This window comes from Phalaenopsis equestris, unplaced genomic scaffold (assembly GCF_001263595.1).
Source record: "Phalaenopsis equestris unplaced genomic scaffold, ASM126359v1 Scaffold214330, whole genome shotgun sequence".
Lineage (NCBI taxonomy): Eukaryota > Viridiplantae > Streptophyta > Magnoliopsida > Asparagales > Orchidaceae > Phalaenopsis > Phalaenopsis equestris.
The window spans coordinates 2,980-13,994 of record NW_018233122.1 but is presented as its reverse complement, the minus strand read 5'-3'; the positions used below and the strand labels follow the sequence as shown (position 1 = coordinate 13,994).

The window sequence follows — 11,015 nt, the reverse complement described above, 5'->3', positions numbered from 1 at the left end:
TATAAATTAAAACGTCCTTCCGAAGCGGGCGATGAGATTTTAATTTCGGCTGCCGGCAGCTTCTTACGGACGACCCCCAAACAACCTCTTCTTTTTTGTGCTGACAGACCTACATATTAATTGTATTATTGATTTTTACACCTGCTTTCTTATGCTAGCATTTTATGCTTTGTGTGTAGATATATACAGTTTCTTACAAACATGCATGTTACTTCTTTTTTCATGTGTAAAATCTTATATTAACCCTGATTATTTCTCTGAGCTTATTGTTTAGTCATTTTTCGTTGTTGTCTTTCAGGTAAGGGAAACGAACACTGCGAGGAATAGTCTGGTGTGTCTTTGTACAACTTTCATGTGTTAGTTTTCAGAGCTTTATGCATAAGTTTTAGATAGTATTTTATTATTTTGAATTTAGCAATTCTGTATATTTTTCATATTCTAGATGATTTGATTTTCATGCTTCAGAGTATGTAATTGAAATGCAATGTATCATGTGTGTTGTGGCAATCCAGTTAGATTAATTCATCACACACTTGGTCCTGATTATAAAAGTCAAGACGAGTGTTGGTGAGAGTTGGTCTGACCAAATTGCCAACCTCCGTCGTACCTCAGTTGATCCCTAAAAAATGGGAGCATGTTGGGGTGAGTCATTGCCTAATTTTTAACAACACCATGCTCAGTGAAACAGATCACTCCCCTGGTTGTGCATTCTGATTCCACATGCCTAAATTTGTGACACTTGTAACATTCTCTGCTCGTGACAGGCTTGCAAATTGATTTCACTGCATAGTAGTCAGGGGGTCTCACCAGTTCGAAAGCTAGAGTCTGCAACTTTTGGCAGCAGTAAGTTGATAGAAATTGACATTCTGTTTCCCACTTCATCTTTTTATCTTCTCGTTCCTCCGTTTGACCTTTTAGATCACGATCAAGGTTAACCTCTCACTGAATTTTCTCTTCAATAATCATAAGCCTTTGTTGGCGGCGACGAAACTATCGACGTATCTCTTCCCTGATATGCTCGAGCATATTTCTCTTTGGCAGCGTGGTTGACGGTTTGGGATTTGTGGAAGAAAGGAAAAGAAGTAACAAAGAAAGAAGAGAAAAAAAAATAAACGAATGAAAAAGTTTTGTTATGGTGGATTAGGTAGGGGCAGATGCTAGAAATCTTAAGATGAGACTGAGGTTGTGCTAGCTCTGGTACCAAATATATCGGAATAAACCAAAACCAATATGCAAAACGACAAATATTATTATTGACTCAAAAGGAAGAAACAATCACACAAAGCAAGAATGGAAAAAAATGACTACAAACACACATGTCAACGAAGACAAAAATCTTGACGAGGAGGGAACTCGGGCGGTGGTGTAGGGTAGGTGGTTGTGTGAAGCTCAGAGAGGTGTCTTGGTGCTGTGGAAGAGAAGTGTAGCAAATCGGCAATGATAGGAGTGTCAAATTGCGGTTGGAGGGAGATTGGAAGGGCAACGATGGCTATGGTCTGCATAGAAGCTGCAGGAAGGAGGTGTGCTGAAGGAGCGAGATGAACAGCACATAGAGGTGGTCGGAAGGCTGATGTTGACGTGGAAGAGGAGCAGCGAGGGTTGGAGCCTGCAGGAAGTTGAAGGGAGGAGGTGCGGCCTGCTAGAGGAGGGAGATGATCAGCAGGTAGAGAGGGTCGGAAGGTTTCTTTTGATGCGGGAGAGGGGTAGCGGGGGCTGCAGTCTGTAGGGAGTTGTAGGGAGAAATCCAAAGAACAGTTGCAAGTTGGAAGACTGCCAATGGTATCGGTTAACTTTTTTTTATTTTATTTTGAAAATTGAAAATAATTTTGAAATTTAATTTAATATAAGAGGTATATAGTTTGGGTTTTGAAAGTAGTATGTTTTAATTTTCAAAAAAATGAGATAAAATGGATATTATTTGTCTAATAGTTTGCATAATCATGTCTGATATCGTGAATATTACACATTTCTGAAATATAAGTGTATATCCCGATGGTAAACTCAATCCTGCAAACTAAGAGATTTGTGATATCTGTTTGGTTTGCGAATTTTTTATGTGTGACCGACAAGTTCTCATATTTAATATAAATATTAGATAGAATTTATTTTACATGAGTTTCAAGTTCTCTGGTCTTCAAGAATTCGAGGTTTAAGTTTTCACGGTAGGACGTGGAAAAGTAAGTGAGAGTGACTCAAATAAGAACAAAATTTTTCAGGAATTTAAAAAAAAGAAAATGTAAGAGATGTCACAGATCCTGAGGAAAAACCTCAGTGACTTCCCAAACTATCACAATGTGTGACTGAGTTTTGGAGACGTTATTATTCGAGTGTCCAATCCTATCAATTTTATTATTTGGGACTTACATTTGCATAATATTTGATTAAGCAAATAGCCCGCAGGGATAGGAGGGTTTACGTCGTGTCACACGACAACCTCGGAACCTAAAGCGAATTAGGACTTGCGCCGCACAACATGATTGTGCAGGAGCCTAAAGAGGGTGTTAAGGATTTACGTCACGTTGAGCGAGCTACATCGAAATCCTATGTATTATTATTTAGACCAAGGAGATAGAGATTGCTAAAAAATGTCCTCTTGTTACTTGATCCAAGCTCCTTGTCGTGCTGCCCACAAAGCTGGCTCCAAGCTCCTCATCGATGTAACAATCTTAAATTTTAGGTTCAAAGAGTTTTACCAGCTGTGTTTCAAAGTTTTGATTTTGTTGTCATTCAAGCATTATGAGAGGGGGATAAAGTTGATTAGAGCGACACCAGTTAAGATCTCACGGTTCCCTCATTCCGGTACCACTATTCTCTTTTGAACTTAGTTTAAAAGAGTTGTTAAGTTCATTTAAACTGGGGAGATCTCATTAACAACCATGGGTTACCTCATCCGAGAGACTCCAATAAATTCATAAGAACGTGTTATGTTTTTTTTTTTGAAAAATTTGTTTAATTTTTGAAAAAAATAATTTTGTTTTGAAAATGTTGTTAAATTTTTGAAAAATTATTTTGTTTTGAAAATGTTGTTACAATCAGTCCTACATGATATATTAGAGTAAGAGAAAATTTTAGTGATAAAATAACAAAAAATAAAATGTATCTGCGTACCTGGCGTATCTGCTACTATTATCACTGCTGCGTGTTTATCTCACAAAAAATAATATAATTTGTAAGAAATTTAAATGAATTGCAAAAAAAAAAAAAGAAAACAACAATTCTAGTGTAAAAAGCAACAAAACAACTAGTAACAACAGCCAGGAGCTCCAAACAGGTGATCTTAAGGCTTCCTATAACTCCGAACAGCAACTAGGAACTCCCAACGATGAACCTAAGGCCTCCTACGGCTCCGGGCAGCAACTAGCAAGCTCGTGCGGTGATCCTATGGCCTTCTACGGCTCCGGGCAGCAACTAGCAAGCTCGTGCGGTGGTCCTACGACCTTCTACGACTCCAGGTAGCAACTAACAAGCTTATGCAGTGTTTTTATGGCTTCTAACGAATCCAAACAGTAATATGTAACACTACACAGCATTTGTATGACTTCCTACAAATCCAAACAGCAATATGCAACACCACATCATTTGTATGGCTTCCTACAAATCCAAACAGCAGCTAGGAACTCCGGACAGTGATTCCACGGCTTCCTACGACTCTGGACAGCAACTATGAACTCCAAACAGTGACAAGCAAGCTTGGCATGGCACCCCACAGCTCTCCCAGCAATTTTCAAGTATTTTCCAGCACTCTTAAAACCACTAAACATCAATTTTAACTCTCCAAACAGCAAAAGAAACATCCTTGAAACAGTCCGAAAAAAGGCAATTTAAAAGTCCCCAAATCCCTCTCTAAAACAGCGAATAAAATCAGCCCAAAACGGTGCCTAAACCGTCTCCAATCAGAAACCCTTTTGATTTCAAAAACAGTATCTAGATCCTCTCAAAAATAATGATACCAAACAATCCACCATAAAGGATCAAACGGGACCTCGCATGCATCCCCTATTGTGTTTTGTGTTTACATGTTTAACACCTAAGTCCCAATTTTACATCTATTTCACCCAAATCTTTTGTAGCATGTCAAAACAACATCGATACGGCTTCTAGCGCATTTGCGCAAAGATGTACATGCAGAAGAATTAAAACTTCAGGTGTTATAAATGTAAATCCAAGAGAATCTTGTGGTATGTGTGTAATTCTTCTTTGATTAAAGAAAATCAATTGAATTGTAAGCATATGAGTGCAGGAATTTCAGGCTTCCTGTTGAATTCTAATCAACTCCAAGAACTTGATTTGCTACAAACATAGCATAATACTACCAAAAAGGAAGCCTAAATTTGTTATTGCTTGCCAAAGTATGATCATTGATATATCGTTAAAAGGCTTAAAGATATAACTGTTACAGATCCATGCCTTGAACGTAAGTTTTAATGCCAAAAGACTATGACATGTAACGATCGTTCCTTCAAATAAATACAAGAAAAGTTTATATTTAAAATTGCTAAGAACAGCAGTAGAGCTTACCGAATACACCTTAGAAGGATGAGAGAACAGTGCAGCCCTGGAAGAGAGGGAGAGTTGCGGTAACGAAACAATCTCAATTGCTCAAATGTTGCGAGTAAGAGAGAATTCGACCATGCTTTTGCCTGTGAAGAGGAGTGTCGGCCAAAGCTTTCGGTGCAGAGGGGAGGTGAAGCCGAGAGAGAGGAGTCTAGGGCTTCTTCGGTCGAGTGAGAAAGGAGGGAGTCGAGCTCGAGAGAGGATTTCGGCCGAGCGAGGGAGGCAAGCAGGAGCTTCGGCTAGAGCTGCGATCAAGTCATAGAGGAGGAGCGGTCAAGCGAGAGGAGAGTCGAATCGAGCAGAGGAGGAGCGGGGTCGAATGCTTCGGTTCGCAAAGGCGAGAATGCGTGCGAGAGCAGAGGAGCTGGCGAGCGGGAGGAGACTTCGAACTGGAGGAGAGGGCGTTCAATGTCTCTGGCAAGGAAGAGACAAGCGTGATTGAGCAGAGGAAAAAAGGAAGCGGATGCGAGGGTTTCGGTGCGTGAGGCAGAGAGGGGGAGGAAGGAGCGGGAGAGTTCTCCTTTCTTCAAATAGGAGTGGCGCCGAATTGTATAGCCAAGGGGGGTTTAAATGATTTCCATACGCAGAGGAGTCTTATTTGGCGTGTAATAATTTTCAAATGAATTTAACTATGGTGAAATTAAATAACTCATTCGAAATTTAAAATTTTAAAATTCAAAATTGTTTAACCCTTGTTCAGCCCAAGTCTAGCCCGAATCGAATATGAGTTAAACCCGGGTTGAGCCCAGGCCCGCGCCCCTCTAAATAAAAAAAACGTGCATCAATTTTCATGTTGATTGCTCGCGTGTGAAATCATAGCAATATTAGTGTACTTTTTAGCTAAATTCAACATTCAGGACGCATCTGTGTAGTCCGTTTCGTCATTCGGGGTAGTCCGGATGAGTTTGTCGATGATCGGGTCAATTCAAGTCAACGTTGTGTGTGGTGCAGTGAGTGCATAAATTGCGGCGTTCGTGAGTGTTCGAGTCATGAAGGTTTCACCTATGGTCGTATGATCCTATAGAAACTCATTTTCGGGCTCTCTACATTTTAGTCCTTAGTCATTGCAACTTAGAGTTGAGTGTTTGGGACTACTCATGCGAGGTATGCACAAAAATAAGTCAAGAAGTGGTTCGAAGTTCTATGGGAGGTGGGTTCTATTACTAGTCTGTTAGGATGGTCAACAAGGAACTCCTAAGGCTAGATTATGAGTTTGTGAGTAGGAAACTAAGAGCTCACTGAAAATGAGGTCAGCAGACAGTTAGAGAGATGGCAGAAGCGGTGGGGATCTGCTGCAGGAGCTGGTGAACAAATTGACAGCAGCCGGGAGGATGGACAGAGAGATAAATATTTCGGCGGAGTCGGAGAGCGGTCCGGACCCGTAGAGACGATTACCACCTAGGACAAGGTACATCTGGAGCACTACATTGACGTCGGATACATTCCACAAGAGGGAAAATAGTCAGACAAAACTGAATTCAGATTTCATAAAAAACCACCCCTAAGCACAACCTCTCCTATTTATAAAGAGGCATGACCTATCTTAGGAAACATTAAAAATAGAAGCAGAATAAAATCAGATTTTATGATTTTTAAAATAAGGAAAGAAATAAAATCATATTTTAGTTTTGATTTAAAATTAGAAAAAGAATAAAAATAAGTTTTCAGTTTTAGAAAAGGTATTAAAATTAGAAAGGACCTAAGATTGTCAGAAAGGAAAGAAAGAAAAAAAAGAAAAGAAAGGAAAGGGACAGAAAATGTAAAGGAGCAAAGGGGGAGAAGGGAGTGGAACCCCTCCCTCCCGAGCCCTGCGTTAGAGTTAGCATGGGGATGCAAGAGTGGCTTCAAAGTAAGAAGCGGGAGCGACTTCAATGCAGGGATTGGAGACTTTGTGTGATTTAAAATAGGGATGAGGATTGGAGAGTGGCACGAACTGAGAGGCGAAAAGGAAAGAAAAGACTTTCAATTGGGAAATGCGTGAGAAGGGAGCATTTGACTTTGGCTCTTATGCCTCGCAAACACAGGTAATAGGAAGAACGGTTGTCGTGCGAGAAGCAGAGCAAGAGATGGAAGTTTCAAAGGTCTCTGTATGTTGCATTCCCATCGCATGCTGCAAAGCAGAAATAGGAGAGCAAAAGAAATGAAGAGAAATGGAATCGAACAAAGAGTAAGAGTGCAATTTCGAAAAACCGTGGAGACAAGGGCTTCCTATGAATTCGAACAAGAAAGTGAAGAACAAAAGGGAGATGTTATGGAAGTTTGTCGTGCAGTCTTTTACTTCGAACAGGAATATCTAGCGCAAACGGTTATGGAACAGCATGAAATGTAATTTGGCGTGCATAAAAGTTTTAGATTTTTATTTAATCTTAAATAAGTTTAATTAAACCTAATTGATAAAATTACTAATTTTAAATTACTATTTAATGTCAACATTTGCATGCATGCCAGCTTACCTATGCATGAAAATGTGTATTTCACTTTTAAAAAGTTGAAATGACAGTATTTTTGATGTCATATGATTTAGGTGATATAAATGTAGAAAGGCAAAGCTTAGATGTTAGATAAGTAATTACATAAGAATTGGGTGGAGGCATGTAAGTAAATGGCCCAAGACAAATTGGCAACTCATCAAGATCTATTTCTCTCTTGTAAGGTGTTATTGAGAAAAGCAAACCTCAAGCAACAACTTGTTCATGGTTATGCCATCAGTATTGATGAAGTCCATGTCCTCCATGGGCAACCCACACTCGTGCAATAGCCGGATCATTTGCTCCATCACAATGCACACCTATGAATGAAATCACATCGATGACTCCAATGCACGAGAAAACATATATGAATCAGATCATATAAATTTCAGAGATCTCGGTGCTAAACATACATTTTCAGTGCCCGGCAAAAAAAGAAAAGATGTTGATCATGTATCTTGGTATGCCATAAGAAATAAGGGACATTTACATGCATAACACACAATTCTTATGTATTTATATATCTCATACCTAAACTCTCATATTTACACACATAGCACTCAAATCTTTAATATCACAGCAAAAATAGCTCTATTACCACATTTTAAAAGTGAATCACATTTTAATGCATAGGTTTAGAGCACCGCGTGCTATGTATGTAAATATGAAAGTTTAGGTGTGAGATATGTAAATACATAAGAATTGTACATGTTCTGTATTAAAATTTCCCTTATTTAAACAAAAAAATTATACAAGACCTTCCAAAAGAATTGAAAAGAATAAATTGCGCAGCTGCTGCAGAAGTCACATATTTCACTTCATTAACTTTTTAAGCTTTAAACATCACTCAAATTGAGATTTAATGAACATAAAAACAATCAAATCAAAATAAAGAAAAAAATGATTAAAGAACATGTAGTTTAACGTGTGCATTGATGGATTAAATTTTGTGGGAAATTTCATGCATACTTGAACTTTCCTATCTTCATTTTGGCTGATTTTTCTTTATGAAGCCTTACTGTTGGATGTTTTCTTTAGCAATTTTGTTTTTTACGCCTTTATATTGCAAAGCTTCCTTCATCCTAGTACTGCCTACGCGGATATTGTAAGAACAAGATATAATAGAATTCACAAATAAACTAAAATTGGGCATTTAACTTGTCTCGCTGATGCCAATCAAGATAGCATGAGACTACAATGATGACACGTCAAAATAATTTTGGATTTTTTCCTTTTTAATATATGTCTGGACAATGATTGTCAGCCTGCAGACACTGGCTATCTTCATTTTAAATTTTGTTCGATATAGAAATTAGCCAATTATTAGTGGTTTAATGGTTGTCATTAGTGCAATTGGAAGCACTCAGACGAAACAAGTTAGGGGCATTTGGGATCAAACTTTTGTTTTTCATTTTTATTTTGTTTTGTTTATGTTTTGATTTGAAATAAAATATGTTTGGTTTTAATTGTTGTCTTTAAAAACACACAAAAATTCTACCAAGTATTTTAAAAAAATGATTCATTTAAAAAATATATAAAAATATGCGAAAAAATACATTAAACAAATGTTTTTTTTTTCAAAATAAAAGAAAAAAATTAAAAAAAAAAATTGATGCCAAACAAACCCTTAGTTTCATTTACCTTGCTATCAACTTTAAGAACCGGCTTGTTTCCCATGTAGAGAGCACCCATAAGTTGCAGCAGTGGAATTTCCAAAGGGAAGTTAAATGGAGTGATAATTGCAACCTGGGTACATCAGCATATCCAATTTAACATTTTTGGGCATCAAATTAACATGTAGCACTACTAAAAGAATGAATTTGCTCAAGTATAAACTTATTACAGGTTAAATTCAAGTACAATGGTGATACCGGAGTTAGCCTAACAACAAAGAGAACAGTAAAAAGTATTGCTGAATTCAAATGTGAAATTACAACGAAATAAATGAAATCTGAAATTGCAACAACATGACACACAACACGCGACCAGGGTAGATCTAGGGTGGTGGTGGTGGCTATTGGGGTAGCTTAGAAGGGCGGCGGCAAGATAGGGAGGGGGGCTGGACTAAACAGCTGTCAGACAGTGGTGGCTTGCTGTCCTAGGCAGCAGCAAGCAGGGAAAGGCGGGGTTGCAGAGAAAGCTGCAGCAAAACAGTGGTGGCCTGCTGCCCTGAGCGGCTGCAAGCATGGAAGTGACAGAACAGCAGGGAAAGGAAGGGTAAAACGGCTGCTGCTTGCTGTCCTGGTTGGTAGCAGGCAGAAAAGTAGCTGGAGCTGTAGGAAAATAGAAAGGAAGCTGCAGTTTGGGCGCCGGTAGCAAAAAACAGCGTCTGGTAGCGATGCGGAGGCTAGGGAAGAGTGGGGGAAAAGGAAATCATAACCTCGCGAATGAAATACAATTTGAGCACCACTCGGCCCTTGATACAGTCCTAGACAGAAAAATAGAAACACCGCGGCTGTCTCGAACAAGCTCATGCAAAAACTGCCCTAAAACGCAACCAAAGCATCATATATAATATTAGGATAAATAGGAGTAGGCCCCTCAACTTGAAAGAGGCAGTACTCCCCTTGGAAGAGCCGACTAGCTCTCACACATGCCTGGACCAAACCATCCAGGTGCACCAGGCGTGATCAAGCGCCCCAGCAGAGCAGGATCCTGTGTCCACCCAAGTAGACGCTCGCTTCAACTGGTCTAAAAATTCTACTATTTCAGAGAATTTGCATTTGATGGCAACTCTAACACCATATGCTTCATACCACATTCCGTTACACATTATGATTGACAAAGATCTTATACCAAATAGATGCAATATGTTCGATGCGCATATACATTCTAAATGTCTGAAAAAATAAGAAATCAATAAGTTGAGACTGCAGAATGAATACATAGTTGTAGGTAACCATATGGGACATTTACCAACTGGTCTAACAATTCTACTATTTCAGAGAATTTGCATTTGATGGCAACTCTAACACCATATGCTTCATACCACATTCCGTTACACATTATGATTGACAAAGATCTTATACCAAATAGATGCAATAGGTTCGATGCGCATATACATTCTAAATGTCTGAAAAAATAAGAAATCAATAAGTTGAGACTGCAGAATGAATACATATTTGTAGGTAACCATATGGGACATTTACATACATAGCACACAATTCTTATGTATTTACATATCTAACACCTAAACTTCATATTTACACACATAGCACTCAAATAGTTAGCACTATTAGCACTTTTAAAAATCAAATTCACCTTTTTCATGCATAAATTTAAAGTAGCAAAGTATTATGCATGTAAATATGGAAGTTTTAGCTGTGAGAAATGTACATCAAGATCATATTTTTTTAACCTCTAGCGTAAAAAGTCCTCGGCCGAAACAAAAAAATCATCACATGATAGAGCAAAATAGGTTGAGCAAAAATCATTTGTTCGAGCTACAAGACTTTCATTGCTTTTACCAAACTAATTCAAGATCAATTTTCAGGAATAATGGAATTAGCGATAGGTTGTTCGAATACTAGTTACCAAGGCAAACAAATGCCAACTGCGTCAGAGACTGAATGATGCAAACGCTCCATGTCTAAGTGAATTGTGAAATTCAGTAATTTTGGGAGCATACTGACATGCTCGATATGCCTAAAAATTACCTACTTTTTCATATATATTTTATGCTCACTTTTAATGATTTTTAATGATATTACACATTAAAGAAATGTATTTTGAATATTTTTTATTTCAGGTACAAGAAATTGACTTTTGGATAAAATAAAGCAAAAATGATGTAATTTGGAGTAAAAACGAGTAAGAAAAAAAATTTTGACTTGGCACATTTCGATATGTCTTTTTATGTTTAATCTACTTTACATTCCTGTTGACCTCAATTTTTCGTGAGGTCTAGTATTCCTCGTAGGAGTTAGGATCTAACCTTAGGGGTCTTCCTGCAACTATCTTAGAACCTTAGAAGTGGGACCCGCCTCGTTTTAG

The 11,015-nt window shown here is 38.2% G+C and overlaps 1 protein-coding gene across 1 annotated transcript in view; it reads right to left on the bottom strand.

Annotated features, from left to right (window-relative positions):
* LOC110037040 (probable aldehyde dehydrogenase) overlaps window positions 1-8,768 on the bottom strand; it is a gene marked incomplete at its 5' end in the record, with an annotated part of 41,520 nt that extends 32,752 nt beyond the window's left edge. The window contains 2 exon segments of the mRNA XM_020741601.1: window positions 7,229-7,342; window positions 8,664-8,768. Of these exon segments, the coding sequence (XP_020597260.1) occupies window positions 7,229-7,342; window positions 8,664-8,768 (219 nt within the window).
* Between the last annotated feature and the right edge of the window lie 2,247 nt (window positions 8,769-11,015).